The following is a 16113-nucleotide window of genomic DNA, read 5'->3' on the forward strand; positions in this document are numbered from 1 at the left end:
ATCTGATTACAGCAACGCATTACAAGTAACGCGTTACTGCCCATCTCTGCCCAAAACCCAGTTTGCCCTGGAGGGGTGTGTTAGTAAATCTGGCCCAAAGTTTGAGCAGAAGGGAGGTGTGGCTGATGGAGAGAGCTATGGCTGAAAAGACCACATTAAGGATAACTATTCTCACTAATACCAGAGCCAAGAGTGGTAAAAAAAAAACCCAGCCTTAAACAAAGCATTTTGAAGGCTGAGCTCTGTAATGATAGGGTTTACTTGTGTTTTACTATCAGAGGGAGTTTCACACATTCCCAGCTAAACCTACAACAATCCGCCGATGAAGTTAACGATCAAAACTAATAAACTATCGTAAGACCGAAGCTGAAGCAAACCACAATTATCCTTTAAAACACCATTGTACACAATAATAACAATATTAGATCCACAGCCATCATTATCCTGCATTATTATGACATCATTGCTAATAACACACTCTGTCTTCATGTGGCTGGTATAACAAAGAGCTTTGACTGGTTTACAACAAAGGAAGAAACAGAGAGTCGAGCGACTGCAGCTCAATTATCTGTGGCATAACCCAGCTCTCAGACCAGCTGTGCTCTTTGTGAAACAACTTGCTGTGAACAGTGTTCTGCTTTTATTTTCAACTAAAAATCAGCACACCGCTCTCAATACGAAATGGAGGTTTACAGGTATAGTACTTTAAATCTAGTATCACCAAATTTAGTGCACCATATGTAAAGTTGAAGATTGTCAGCAACAGGAAAATGTCATATATATCAATATATATATATTTGTCCTTGCACAATGCATCACAATCAGGAATCCTGATGCTCACATTATGGATTTACACCTGCTTCCAAGTCATCTCCTGAAAAGCCCGAACACATTGTTTCTTTCAGTTAAACCAAATGGATTTTGCCACTGCCTTTGTCTCTGAGCCATTTATTTTAATAATAGTACCAATAACGTTTATTCATATAGTATCTTTGAATTCAGGGTTATGCAGCGCTTTATACCCCTCAGAGCAAACAAGCACAGCGATACAGGGAGGAAAAAAAAATAAATGAAAAAATATTAAAATGTCACTCATAAGAAAAGGGATAAAAATGAGTTTTAAAAGATAACTTAAAAGAACAGCGCTTTGATGAGCCCGAGCTCCTCTGTCAGATCAGTCAAAGACCTGGCTCACTTTAGTCTTAAAGCCAGACAGGGAAACAGCCAGCAGGTTCCTGTGGGAGGACTTCAGGCTGTGCACAGTTTGGTGGTGGTGGTAATGGTGGGGAAGCCCGGCCAAGAAGAGACTTAAGAGTAATCAATCAAATCTTTAAAAGACTATTCCTTTCTCTGCTGCTGTCAGCTATCATTTCAGTGTCAGATTGATGAAACTCTTCTCTGCCTCATTCATCTTCAGTTTTCCTCAGAACCGGCATCCGGTGAGCTCATCAGCTCACATCGCATCCATCCAACTCAACGACAACAACTGCTGTTAATTTCTTTCTCCACCAACGCTAGGGAGTGGATTCAGGCAATATTCCTGATCAGTTAATGTCAAAACAGCCTCACTTAACAACACGTAAAACAAATAAATATGTCTAACTTTTGAGACTGTCCTGGTCTAAGGATAGTGTTTCTCACAACTAAAGCAGTGAAGCAAAGTAATAAATCCTTTCAAATTTCTTTCTTACTATCCTAACATCAGCCTCAGAAGGAGAGCGAACCTGCTAAACTGATCTTGTAAGAACAATTTCAAAAATAACAAAACCTATAATTTGTGCTGTATATAAATATAAATAAGATGCCAGGGTTTGCGGTGGTTTTTATTTTCCAAATAATATAGTCTCCGGTGAGTCAGCACTCCATTAAAACTACTGATTTAGTGCATTCGCAGCAGGGATCATAGCGAAGTGCAGCACATGTGCCAAATAAAATGCTTTTGTGCCTCTGAGCCATGATGTGTTTCTTAACCACTTTAGTTGAGCCCGCTCCGTGCCAAAAAACAGCTTTATAGGATGAGCTTCATAGTGACGCGAGATAACAGCTGGGTTAAAAAAACAAATTAAAAAAAAACAGAGCTAATAAAATCCAAACCCATGCTAATTGCTGAGTTGATTTAAAGTGATGATGGGAAAGATTGTCACCTACAGTCTTCACCCTGTAAAAACCTGACCATTTCTAGTTGGAGTTCCTTCCCTCAGCTTTGATGTGGGCCAGCTACCGTGGGGCAGACTTCACTTGTTACTGCTGTGCCAACAGAGTACTGATTGGAGCCAGCCTGGACTACAATAATCATTTCCATTCCCTCTCCCTTTTTTCATGAGTCAGTCAGAATTAATTCAGCTGCCCTTTACAAGATTAGAATTCCACAAGGCGACGGGGAAACCACTTATCTATAATATGAATTCCATCAGTTACACGGCCACATTGAAATCCCAGTCTGTTCCCACAAACTTAAAAGGTAGGCTCACATTTTTGAAACAACAATCACAAGAGTTATCAGTCACCAGATTGGCTCTGAAGTAATCGTCACCTTCAGGTCATTTAACTGTAAGAAAGAGGGCAATGCGAAGTCCTTGAGATCAGATCAGCAAGAGCCAAAATGAAGCTTTCCCAGTCCGAGCTTGTCTGATTTAAATGCTCGACACACTAGCCTCTTGATTTTATGCATGGCAAGGATCATGCTTGTCTATTCTCTGAAGTCTATTCTCTTTATAGTCTTTTCTTCTTCTTCTGTCATCTTGTTCCTCTCGCCAGCCCAACAAGTTCCTGAGCGTCGTTCTGTTGATGGTCTCTTCCTCTTGTGCTAAAGTCACACAAGAGAAAATGATGACTGGAGACCGAGGCAAGGATGAAATTCTTGAAACCGTGTGCAATGAACTTGCAATGGTTGCTTCAAAGACAGAATGATTTTGGTGCGTCAAGAAGACATAAAAATGGGAAAAAGCACCAAGGCCGACTGCTATCAGTCTGCGGTTGAATCAGGTCAAGTTGGCAATTATAAAACCTGCTGTTGTAACACAATAATTTCCTCGTGGGGTCGATAAACCATCCAATTAATAAACCTGTAGCTGCTGCAGACCAGCAATTTAACTGTAAAATGACATCGGTGCTTGGCAATAATAATGGCAATATAATACATACATGAATTAGATGGTAATTATTTGCAAACCTTTGTCAGTTTGTCTAAGAGAGATTGGAGTCAGTTTTAAGGTTTGAAGACGGTTCGCCTCACACCAGGTGAACTGTGCAATTGCCTTGCAACCAGTAGCGGAGCGTGTAACAACCTCAACCTCTGGGCAACCAACTTGAATGAGCAGGCAATTACCAGTTATTCCTAAAGAAGCCTGACAACCTATTTTTACACTAGTGTAACTGAACAGTTTAGAGGCTTCGGTTTTATCGCTCTATAAATATAATTAAATAATTTTGGACTGATTTATCAATTTCTTTGGTCCAGACAGAAATATACAGAAAAAAAAAAATGTTATTTCATTTGCAGGTATTGACCTCCACCAACTTAGGTGCTCACTTTTTCATGCTGAAAGTGAAATATCCAGGTATGGTTGAATTGTTAGGAACTTTAGATATTTAAGTTGTTCTTTTAAACAACTGCCATTACCATGAGCTGTACCTTAACATCATGAACTCTTTCTATGGTGAACTGTACATGCAGTCACCTACAAACTTACATATTAGGACGCTCTGGTTAGCGTTTTGTTCATAACTCAGAATTGCTGTCAGTGAGGACAGTTTTCTATGCTTCTGGTTTTTATCTGTTGCAGTGTAATCACATTGATAGGGGGTCTCTTTACGACTGGCAGGAAGTTTGTCTTTTAACTCTATGTTTGTGTGAATATTGCTCTATTAGTCTAAGGGAGAACTGAAAAAAAAATGCTGGAACTGTGGAGAAAACGCATGCATTTGGAACTGAGTGAGGTAATCAGTTGCGAAAATTTCCCTTTTAACACACAACTGCATGTGGGGGGTACACAAATGGCCTTGCAGTGTTTTCAAAGAGCCGTGCAACAATTACACCAGAAGTGCAGAGAAAGAAAGCTGCCTGCTGCAAAATCTGAACGCTTTCTATCAGGAGCGGTGGCCAATTAACAGAATAATTAACTGAACTAACGTCTCTCTTAAACAACTGTTACAGGCCACTGTGACAGCAACGAGTGTATTTTAATTAAAGTGCCCTCCAGTTAGCTGCGTTTATATAAAGCCCACGAGGGACTCTTTTTCCAGGGAAAAAGAGATGTTCAATGAACTGCTGCACACTGCATGTGCATTGTGAACGCTTTGTCAACGTGGGCTAAATTGGTTGTGGATTGTTGTCAAGCGTTGGAGGGGGAGGGGGAAAAAAAAAAAAAAAGCAATAAAACTATTATTCTCCCTCAATCGTACCAAAAAGCTCATCATCTCTACCAGCACCACGGCTTTCCTTATGGGTGTCCAATGAAGCATGCAGATCAGCGTCGAAATTAAAGAGGGATCTGTAATGAAACTCCCAGAGCCCCCTGAGTAAGAAAGTAACAAGACAGCCCATAAATAAGACACAGAGAACAAGATCATAAACGATTTAGACACGCAGGAAGTAGGAAATAGGACAGCAGACAAGAGCAGGAAGTTTATGAATGCCTCGCTGACGTACCTACATTGTGAGCCCACAGGGAAACCTGTTTGGCATTTGGGGCAGAAATGTCATGTAGCTGTCACAAGCTATATTTAAATGAAGGATGGCAATGTCTCAGTTGTGAAGGTAGTGATCTTGGTGTTCAGTTTGAAATGTAAATCAAAAGACAAATTTAAAGAGTTCTTGCTTTGAAATGACTCAAATAAATTCACTCTCTTGCTGAATGATTTATAAAACAAACTACTGCTGCTTTTGAAGTTAGGAGTTGGCTCTAATCTGAGGGTTCCAAAACGAAATCACTTTGGGCAACGGCCCCAACCTTTTTTGCACCACGGACCGGTTTATGCCCGACAGTATTTTCACGGACCGGCCTTTAAGGTGTCGCGGATAAATACAACAAAATAAAACTAGTACCAGTACCGAAAAAAAAAAAGATTTATTCATAAGACACGTGAAAAGACCCAAGAAAACCGAGTGAATGATAAAAACGATAACAAAATAACGCTGAAAACCGATAAAAACCCTGAAAACCATACATTTCACACCTGAGCCTCAACTCTCACGGACCGGTACCGGTCCGAGGCCCGGGGGTTGGAGACCGCTGACTTTGAGAGTTGGCAGGGGCGTAACTTCCAGGGGGGTTATGACCCCCCCAATAATCAGACCCAACCAATATAACCCCCTCAATAAAATTATGAATCATCTTGCATAAATAGGCTGTTGATTTTCTTCACTAATTTGAGGTATTACCAGCAAAATAGTTGCATGTTTAATCATCTGGGAATTTACCCAGATTTTATTTATTTACTTAAACAGCGATCTTGACCCCCCCCCCAATGTTCAGCACAAGTTGCGCCGATAAGAGTCAAGGTTCTCCTGTTTTTAAAAAAAAATTTTTTAACGGAGATACTGAAAGATCAACTTCGGGCGATGAGTTATGCTCTCGAAAAATGGATGGATGCCCTTCAGAATATGAAGCCTCGATTCTCAGCTTGTAATGAGTGCAGTGTAGCTGAAGCATGTTTAGCCTGATTGAGTGAAGCGCTTGTTGAGAGTTAAGAGACGGAGGAGCAGATGGTGAACAGAACCAGACCAGAGGGGGAAAAAATGCAGTGTTGGTTTCTCAAGTTTATTCGATCTGTGGTTATCAAAGACAATGCCCAAGAACATAAGTTATGAAAAACAAAAAAGCCTTCATGATGGGGAATTTTGATATGACATATCATTATTATTTTCAACATAGGCATATTTTCCTCATTTATTTTAAAATAGCAATGTTAAAATTTTAAAAAACAAACGACAAACAAAAAGAAAAACAGATGGACAGAAGAAACAGCAAAGATGCCGAGAAGGACATTATCTCAGTGGAGTGCTTCGTTTGGTGAGCCCCGGGACGGCTCTTGTGTCTGCGTGGGTGTCTGTGCGCGTGCACTGTGAGTTCACCACACTCCACATAATCTTACCATTGTTCGTTACCGGCGGAGTGACTGGCGTTCCCCGTTGTTCTGAGGGGATGAGGACAGTCCCCACTGTCGCTGCCAGTCTCAACTGCACAAACATTCATTCGGGGAAGGAAGAAATAAGAAAAAAACCAAAAAAAACCAAAACTGCTCACCAGTAACCAGGCACCTGGTCATGACATGGCCCCTTAGATTTAAACAGCACACACAGGCACACTTTGATCGCACCCATTCATCCTCTCTTTCAACACACACACGGACACAGTACAGTATACAATGCACAAGCCCCATACATACAAAATTAAGACCTTAAAAAGACACTTGATAAAAGCACAACATGGTATTGTAAAATTAATTGCACGTGAAGAGACGAGATGGAGGAAGCACAGTAAGAGGGGTAAAGGAGGAAGGGGATCGAGGGGGGTGTAGGTGCGGTGAGCGTGGCGAGAAGAGGGTCCAGTACATTCAGTAAACAAAAACAAGAGAAAACGAACAACAAAAAAAGGCAAGATTAGAATCAAAACCACTGAAAATAATTAAATAAAAAAAAAAAAAAATCAAAACACTTCTTTTCCAGTTTGTCATTTTTTTCCTCCTCAGTCATTGATTCGAAGCTCACTCTACAGTAGTCCCGGCGCCGTCTCGGGAGAGAGACAGCTCGGTCGGTTGTGTAGATTTTTAATTGTTTTCTTGCTTTATTTAAAATCAATGTTCACGTCTAAATGTCTACGGACCCGATATCAGAACGTCAGGCGGGGGAGTAGTGGTAGGGTGCAAGTCTTCCATGACCTGACATATGCACAGGCATTTACACAAGTGCGCACACGCGTTCTCTCCCACATACACACACATTCACGCTCACGCATTAACACACAGAGTGCATTCGCATTCCTATCACCCCTGGGTACAGGCTTCCTCTTTTCTTCTCAGCTTAGCGCACTAAGTACGCCTCTCTCTTCTGTACAAAAGCAGCCTCCTTCTCTGGAATCGGAGACTACATGTTTTTTTTCCTCACTCCTTCTCTTAATTTTTTTTCAATCATTTCTTCTTTTACTTATTTTGAGAGTTGAGCAGTTTGTCTGCCTCAGGGTACGTCGGGTACTTCACGGTCTCGATTTTCTCTCTGACCTTGTAGGAAGGGTAGAGGCCGGTGCGGCCCAGTTTGCGGTTGATGCCTTTGGAGTAGCCGTCCCAGTGGTTCCCGGCCACGCCGATCACGTCGCCGGGCTCCAGGGGAATGTCCTCGCTATTGCGGGGCTGGTGGGGGTAGACGGCAATCTGATTGTGGGCGTTTTGACCTCCGAAGTAGTAGATGTCATCCAGAGAGTAGAAGAAGGAGGAGGCGTCTGGATGCAGTGTCTGCATAATCTCATAAGCCACACGGCAGACCTGAAACAGAAGCACAGCCAGGTGTTATTTTTATAGAAACATCCATACATGCTCAAGATCTCAAGCCGTCTTGGTGATAATCGTGTTGAAAGACGAAGAGGGACTTCGACATATACATTTTCAGTCCTAGCCAAAGAGACATAGAACATGGTAAGTGACTTATGGATGGGAACTGTGTGTTTGTTGGTGACCACATGACTGATTATCAAAGTGTTTCACACTGATAAATTCGACAGCTTCCTCACATTTTTGACTTTTGACTTTTTATTCCTACAGCACATTTATGAATGTGTACCGACTCTCTCAGGTGCCTCTCACCGACTTTGGACTGATCTCAGTGTAAGGAGCATTAATTTGTGGATAAGCAAAGAACAGGAATTTAATGCTTGCTCCAGAGTGCCGTGGCGCTTCAGCTCTGCAATGGTGTCAATAGTGAGCAATGCTAGCTAACGACAGCTTGTTGATGTGGAGTCCATTAATCACTATAGACTCACGGACCACGAACATCCTTCTATTACTGTCACTACATGACAGAAAAATGTGAATCCCCAGTCTGGTTTGCAAGTATTATGCTAGGAAATCACCTGGTAAAGCCTCTATTACACAGACCTAGAGACCAGTCAGCAACTCCCTAGAAACCACTGGTTGCTATGGAAAAAATGTGTATTCCCTGACATGTTGGCACAAACCTCCTCGTGATTTCTTTGCTTGCTAGCAGATTTGCACGCTCACCTGTAGTTTGAATGGAAAAAAAGCAGACTTCTCTACAAACACACCAGTGAAATTGTGATAAGCATGATCCAAACCAGAGATGGAGAAAACTTCCCCTTCAAAATAAAAGTTTTGCCTCTTAAAATGTGCTGGCTACATTTCTGGTTTGTGTTACATTGTTTAAAGTCAAAAGGCTGGTAGTTAGCAAGTGTTTGCAAATAAGTCAGTGGCTTCCACGAAAACTAAACAATCATAATATGACCGGCTTCACCGAGTGACAGCCAAGAACCTCGATTTGTCAGTTAGTCTGGAAATACATGATCTTCCCTAGTGACTGGTGGGTTCATATTGAGGTGCTCAATCCCCAATATGGTAGAAAACGTCATGCAATCCAAGCATGAAGTCATGTGTATTTGTTAATGTTTTTGATTAAAAAAAAAAAAAAAAAAATCCAGTCAGAGGGTAAATGCTACATGGGGAAAGCTAACGCTATCATCATAATATGGTATGTAGTATGCTAAATGCTAAATCCCACATGCTAAATGCAAGGCCTGTGGTCCTTTAAGTTATATAAAGTGCCAGCTATAATGCGTCTCTCATGCACAAGCACACCAGTTGGACTACACCCAGGCTGTATTGCGATAGCTGGTATGTTGGCATGTTAATTATGGCCTCCTGACTCTTGATTGAAATACGCAGAGTCCTGTGATCGTCCAGTCGTTTTGAGTTAAAGAAATGAACGAACAAAAGCCGGACTTTAAATACAGGTGGGAGGAAGAGCATCTGCTCAATAACATAAGACAAACAGGTTTATCCTTTATGTGTGGAGCTCATGTGGAAAAATGAAAGAAAATACCATCAGACGACATGAGCAAACGAAGCACCAAAACAAGCACTGGGGTGTGCACATACAGCAGAAACTCCAGAAGGTAGAAGAGTTAAAAACAAAAAAAAGAAAAAGAAAAAAATAGTCTGGTGTCACAGCAGACAAAAACCAAATCTCAAAGTAAAGCTGCTGTAACAGATTTACTGTGGTGGAAGAAATAACTACATCGCAGCATTTACTGAAGTTGAGTTTTTGAACCAAAATATGGTTAAAGTGCGCAATGTCATGTGTCAAAGTCAAAAAGCAAGCAGTTTTTGAGGTGAAGCTTAAGCAGACAGGAGTGCCCGCTATGTGCAGAGAGAAGAGCAGCCGTGTGAGCATGCTGAAAGAAAAACTGCACGCTGCGTCACACACCAGGAAGGATTGTGTGGTAAAACTCTTAAAAACTAAACATGTAATGAGCACAGCAACACCCACAGTTTACTTTACATGAGCCAAAGGTTTGAATCGTCGCTAATTTCCATCACCTCTGGAGGAGGTGAGCTCCCAACGTGAAGCCCCGTCACACTGAGGTGCGATGGCTAAGCCGATGGAAAGTGCTGAACAGATGTTTCGAGTTGTCTGAGGAAATTTGTCAGTACATGGAAAGCAGGGGGAGAGACGCCACAGAGCTCTGACATGAAAAGTGGCAGGGTGAGTTGGGGTTTCTGTGCAACATAATGAAACATCTCAAAGCGCTAAACCTCCGGCTTCGGGAGCGGGACCGCGTGAGTATAGACATGTACGCTGCAGTCGGAGCTCTTAAAATGTGGGAAAAGCGGGAAACGCTGGTCTCTTCCTGCGTGCTGCCAATCAATGACAAAACAGGTCTCTACTGCAACATTTGCTACAAGTGGACGTTTTGCTGAAAAAAACTGAGCATGCATAGTACATGAAGATTTGCACGTGGAGATTTGCCCAGAAAAGTAAGTTTCACTTTCTCAGCAAGTCATTCTGGAAAGAGCACCTACAAACATTTAAATCAAACTGATCAAACTCCAGTTTAGTCAAACACTCAAGACAAAGTATGGCTACGTGGGCGCTGCGCAGTTCCCACGTTTTATCGCCAAAACGATGCCCCAGCTCCGCCTACAAGCTGTGAGAAAATGATTTCGTTAGAAATGACTCGGACTTTAAAGAAAGTAAGACACAAAAACGAATGTCACTTATGTATCTTTTATTTTTAATGTGATCTCATCTGTTTGTTTGCTCTCTCAGAGCCGTTTAGATCTTAAATCTGAATTCTAAGAAGTCTTGGGAGAAGAACAGCTGAAAAAACACAATAAATTCAAGTATGTTTTTCAATAAATATCAACAGTGTGGCTGTTTGAGTTGGATCCAGGTATTAATTTTCTGTGACTGAGTTTGACACCCCTGTGCTAAGTGGTGCTGATTTTATATATTTCACTATTCCAGCACTAGCCAAGAACAAAGTAAGGCGCTGGCTATAAGCCAGCCAAATCAAATTCACTATCAATATACTTCTACTTGGGTATATAGTATAAACACTTTTTTAGTTAGTGTACAAAACAAATCGCAGGCAACATAATAGTGCGGGGAAAGTGTCGTCCATGCCTCGTTATTGTTTTGGCCAAAGCTAAACTACACCTCAGAGTGTGCGAGCACACTACAAAGGCGAAATATAAGATGCTGACAACAGAAAGGCTGCAGGTCTTATCAATAAAGCAGCTTTTACGCAGGTTATGAAAATGACCTTTATGCGTGAGCTTGAGAATACTTGAAATATAGTTAACAGCACATCCTGACAGATTACAAGGTTTATTTTTACTCCACATCAACCATATTTGCTTTCTCGCCTCCGTGTCTGAAAGCATCAACATTCCAGTCAGCTCTCCGAGCTACTCCGAGCTGCTTTCATCCCAACATCAAATCCATCCTGACCTTCAGTTTCATGTGAAAACATATCAAAGACACCGTTTCGTGCTCTCTCCAAAAATGAACTGGAAAGCGTGAACTGACCTGCGAAGAGAAAGTGCAGACCAAGAAGTCGGTTTGGGAGAGGAAGTGGATGTCAAGAATGACTCCTCTAAGAGAGTTCTCGGTGTAGCGGTTGTGGAGGCCGGCCGACCACGAGATGGAGTTATCGCTAATGAACTCATAGTCTGGGTACCTGAAAGTGATATGCACACGGAAACACAAATAAATACCTCAAATACACACTAAGGAAACAAAATGAACACGGGCAGATACAAAAACACACTGTCACGTACGCATCAGTCGGACATAAACACTCTTACAGATCACACACACACACACACACACTCCTAGACACTGACTTGGTCTTAGCTTCTTGCAGCAAAGATGGGTCATCGGTAGCTAGGTAAACCCGTTTCTTGTCGACATGAACACGCCTGGCCAGATGTTGGAACTGCTCCTCCACATGCAGCATGTACTCCTCTATGGGGTGGAAGGCTGCCTCAGTCCCCACTTTATCTGTCCTCCTCACATGGACTCTGGAGACAGAGAGAGACAAAGATAGGGCAACAAATTAGTCATCTGTGTTAAACTTACACCATTAAGTTACGACTAATCAAAAGGTTTTTCATTGCATTAAACTGGTTATTTGCTTGGCTTTCTGATATCTTGAATGAAGTCTGTGTTGAAACGTTCGGCATTTTCTCTCCAGGCCATAAAACAGTCGTAACACAGTTATGATGGTGCAACTCATAATTGCGTTACACGGTGCCTAGTTCTTGTGCTTACATTGCTGGAGGAACATATTTTGTTTCAATACTGGTAGACTAAGCTAAAAATGTAATCTACAATAACTGGAACATGTGCAACTGCTGAAGTATTTTGAAGATCCCAGCGATTGATGACAATATTTTTACTGCGCCTTACAAAACCCCCCAAAACTAAATAAATAAAGAAAGAAAAAACACGTCTATATTCAAACACATTCAGGGAACCTAAACTCTTATGACTCCGAAAGGAATTACAAGTGCAAGTAGCAACCAAGTGTGATAATCAGATGAACCTGGTTTATTGATCATCAGCACATGCAGCTGCCTCTATAAAGAGCACAGGTTGTGGCATTTTGCTAGTGTGGAGCTGTCACCACAATATGAGAAAAAGACAAGTATGGCTCATCTTGAAGGGTTTCTAGGAAAATGCCTTATCTCTCTAAAAAAAGAGCATGACGCACAGATTAGATTTGCAAAGTTTCATCTGAACAAACCACAAGACTGGAAAAATGTCCTTTAGACAAATAAAAGTGGAGATGTTGGGCCATAAAACACGGCGCCATGTCAAGTGAAAGACATATAGCACATTAGCACAAACGATGCATGGTGGTGGAAGGATGAGGATTTGGGTTTGTTCTGGAGCCACAGGAGCGGAGCACCTTGAACTGACCATGAACTCCTACCAAAGTATTTAAGAGTGAAAGAGGCCACATGTATGACACCAAAAGCTTGGCCGATCCCGAGTCATGCAACAGGACAATGATCACAAGCACAGGAGTAAATCTACAACAGAGTGGCTGAAAAAGACTGCATAGAGTCCAGTGAAAACTTTCACAGGACTGCAATGCTGATGGATGTTCAATAGATATGACCAAAGTTCCTAAAAATGAGGAATGGAAAACATTCAGATTAACTGAGGTGACAAAGTTAAGGGATTTATTTTCAAAACGGTTAGAAGCCAATAACAGTCGGGGGGGAAAGAAGCACACGGTCGTGACGAGAAAAGAAAATACACTTTTTTTTGTGTTACCGTCATTGACGAAACCTAGTTTTAAATCCACACCGATCTCAAAATAACAGTAAATTCCTGTTTTGTTCACAACTGCATTTATTCTGCTGCAAACGTAAAAAGGAAACAGCACTTTTACTTTAACGGCATGTTAAACGGCAAATGCACACCCACAAAAAAATGCTAGGATAGAGACAAAGTAAACAAGAAAGGCCAACAGTGACAAGAGAGGAGTTTAAAGGATGTAGCGAGACAGAAAAATGGACAGAAAGAGCAATAACCAACCCAGCTGTTTTTATTCCTTTCTTTCTTTTTTTTTAAGTATCCTTGTCCTCACTTCCAGTAAGAAAGGACAAAGAGAGAGAGAGTGCTGTCACTGCTGTACATCTGACAAAAAGAGCACAGCTTGAAAACGGAACAAACGATGAGAACTCCTCCTCGGACACAAAACCATCTGTCAACCTGATGGGTGCAGAAACACAATTTTATTCCAACCATAACTATTCACTTACACAGCTACCCAGCTATATCTACATTGTGACTTCTGCCCTCAGGGAGAAAATGAAATTTATAAATATGAGACTGGAGAAAAAGACATTTTAAGTGTTCACTTCTTTTTTTGGGGGGTGGGGCAAACATGTGTGCCTTTTCCACATTAATATAATTCCGCTATGGGAGCTGGCCAGTACAACCAGCTGTCTGCTGCTGGACAAGAAGCAGTTCCACTGGAAAATCTACAGTCAGAGGCACCTAGGTGAAACCTATTAGTCTTTTACTTCCACTTATTCGGGATCTCTCAGCTGCTTTGGGAGTTGGAAAGGTTCTGTGACCTCACGGTTGCCTTGATCTCTTTTGTGAGAATGAAGCAGAAGTAGAAAAAGTTAGACGTTGAGAGAATAAACACTTTGTCTCTAATTTCTACCGCTGGCCACAGATCAATCAGTAACTATTGAGTTTGCTCGCCTTTATTTACGTGGCAATGAAACCCACAGAATGGAGGTGAGAACAGCAGGTGAATGGGCGCCGTGAGTCTTTCATTCAGCGTCGATGTCTCTGATCGGACAGAGGTCTCGACATCAGGCTTTCCCATCCTTTGTTACGGTGCCTCTCTCCTGCTCCTGCTCTTCTTTCATGTCTCCCGTTTTTTTGTTCCCACAAACCCTCGTTTTATCTCGCTCTTTTCTCTCTCTGTCAGAGCGGCAGAGGCCGCTGTGAGGTACTGCTTTGCTCTTAGCCCCCCCAATCCCACCAGCGCTCTCCCACACAACTGCCACAATAATTCAATTCACTCCTCCCTATTCATACAATATTGCCAAGGCAGACTAATTCTCACGGTGGGTGTAAAAACATACATTATAGACATCAAACACCCGCACCCTAGACGCAGCAAGCGCTGATCCTGGCAGACTACGACAATAGCATACAGACAAAATGAATTATTTGTTTGAGTATGACCTCAGTACTCTGCCCACCGGAGCTCTGGGCTGCTGGGCTTTGGAACTGTAGCTGCTATTAACATTTGAATCTTTAGAAAACAGCTCATGTGATAATTACATACACAAAAGCTGTAGAATCACCACTGATGCAACTTGTACTTTGACACCAAAACATGTCAAAGTTGTTATTAAGATTTATCTCCAGTGCTCATAATTATAGATAATGACAAATTAAATATAATGCCATCATCAAGTATCCTAATGAGCTGTCAGGGCTACAGTAAGCCTCTATGAAAGACTAAATTATATTCTCTGTTGGCAATTTGGTGATGAGTAGTGTGGGTAGTGCTATTATATCACCCCTAAATGACTTTAATGGATGAATATTTGGTGACTGTGATGGTCATATCATGATCCAGATCACGCTCGGTGAGCACTCATGAAACAAAAAAGGTTATACCTTTCCTGTAGTGTACACCAGACCTTATATAGAAAATAGACCAACTCAGATATGTATAATATATATGAAAGGCCCGGGAAACTACAGTTTTGCTTTTCATATCAGCACATTTTAAAACTTGTTAGCATGTCATCTATTATGAGATTACCGCCAACACAAAAAAGGGAAAAAAGATGCTACTTCACGAGTAATAGATGATAGATTAAAAACAATCCAGGTAATTTTCAAAGGAACCAAAAAGCTTTAAAAAAGTTGAATAAAAAGAAAATATGCTGCTGTTTATACACTAGAGTCTCTTTAAGGACAGAAAAAATGTCAGTGAAAAACATCTGAAGCAGCTTTTTTTCATGTAGATTTTTGTATTATTGATTTTTTTTTTTATGTTTGTTCCAAAAGATATATTTTAGCCTGAGTTTACAATGAGCTGAGAGGTTTTAAATGTGCGCAGTCTAATAGAAGCTGTTACAAAAAAAAGAAAAGGAAAAACAGAATACACATGACACAAGGCTTCATGGTAAATTCACCACTTGGGAACCCCTCTGTATCTGCAGTAGTGGCAGTGTTCCCACTTGCTTTTTTCCCCTCTCTGTACCTCTAATATTAAATCGCAGCAGGCCGGACCTGCTGCTTTTAGTCCGTGGCTTCCAGCTTTTCTGCAGCTCGCATCCAAAGGGAGCAGCGGGGCATGAGTGGTGGTGTGGTGGCTGAGGCACGTGAGGTCGGCTGGCAGTTGCTGGTTGCTCTGGGGACAAGCTGCCTTTCTATCCCCTCTTGGTACTCTCTCCATCAACCCTAGCCTTTCCCACCAGTGCCGCCCTCTTGCCTTTTCCTTTCAGTCCAACTTTCACATCTTACATCCACCAACCCCCCACTCTACAGACACACTTATAATGCCTTCCCCCACAGTGCTGATAGAAGCACACAGGCACTTTGTTGTAACATCACTACACAGTGGAGTGGCTATATCAAGAGCTGAGAAGGGAAGAGGGGGGAAAAGGAATAAAAACTTTGTTCTACCCAGCGCCTCATTTCAATAACCCTTTTCCCCAGCGATATGTAGGGAGAAAAGGGTGGGATATACGTGTGTAGGGAGGGGGGAACACAAAGAACTGTGATAGAGATGTGTGGAAAATGATGAGAGAATTGTGGGTATAGATCTATGCCTTGGGAACATGAGGAAGAAGTGAGGGAGAAGCATAAAAACGGGAAAACTCCTGGAGCAGAATGAACAAATGAAGACAGAAGAACAATCATAAATGAGCGGATGTGAGAAGATGGTAGAGATTTAAGGGCTCAAAATGTGGTCATAAATATTTTGTACTTGTTAATCAGTTTTGTATGTGTAAACAGAATTTGTGTGTGCGTAAAAAAAGGTTTGTATGTGTAAAAAGATTTATGTGTGCGTAAAAAAGATTTGTGTGTGGACTTTTGACCCTATTTTTCTT

The 16113-nt window shown here is 41.6% G+C and overlaps 1 protein-coding gene across 1 annotated transcript in view; it reads right to left on the reverse strand.

The window, feature by feature from the left end:
- Positions 1–6648: 6648 nt before the first annotated feature.
- fut8b (fucosyltransferase 8b (alpha (1,6) fucosyltransferase)) overlaps positions 6649–16113 on the reverse strand; it is a 91317-nt gene continuing 81852 nt past the window's right edge. Inside the window, exons 8-10 of the mRNA XM_005731124.1 lie at positions 11356–11532; positions 11039–11189; positions 6649–7482 (exon numbers count right to left, since the gene is read on the reverse strand). Of these exons, the coding sequence (XP_005731181.1) occupies positions 7144–7482; positions 11039–11189; positions 11356–11532 (667 nt within the window). The 3' untranslated portion in view covers positions 6649–7143. The remainder of the gene's footprint in view (positions 7483–11038; positions 11190–11355; positions 11533–16113) is intronic.

This window comes from Pundamilia nyererei, unplaced genomic scaffold (assembly GCF_000239375.1).
Source record: "Pundamilia nyererei isolate P.nyererei 1_Seehausen unplaced genomic scaffold, PunNye1.0 scaffold00041, whole genome shotgun sequence".
Lineage (NCBI taxonomy): Eukaryota > Metazoa > Chordata > Actinopteri > Cichliformes > Cichlidae > Pundamilia > Pundamilia nyererei.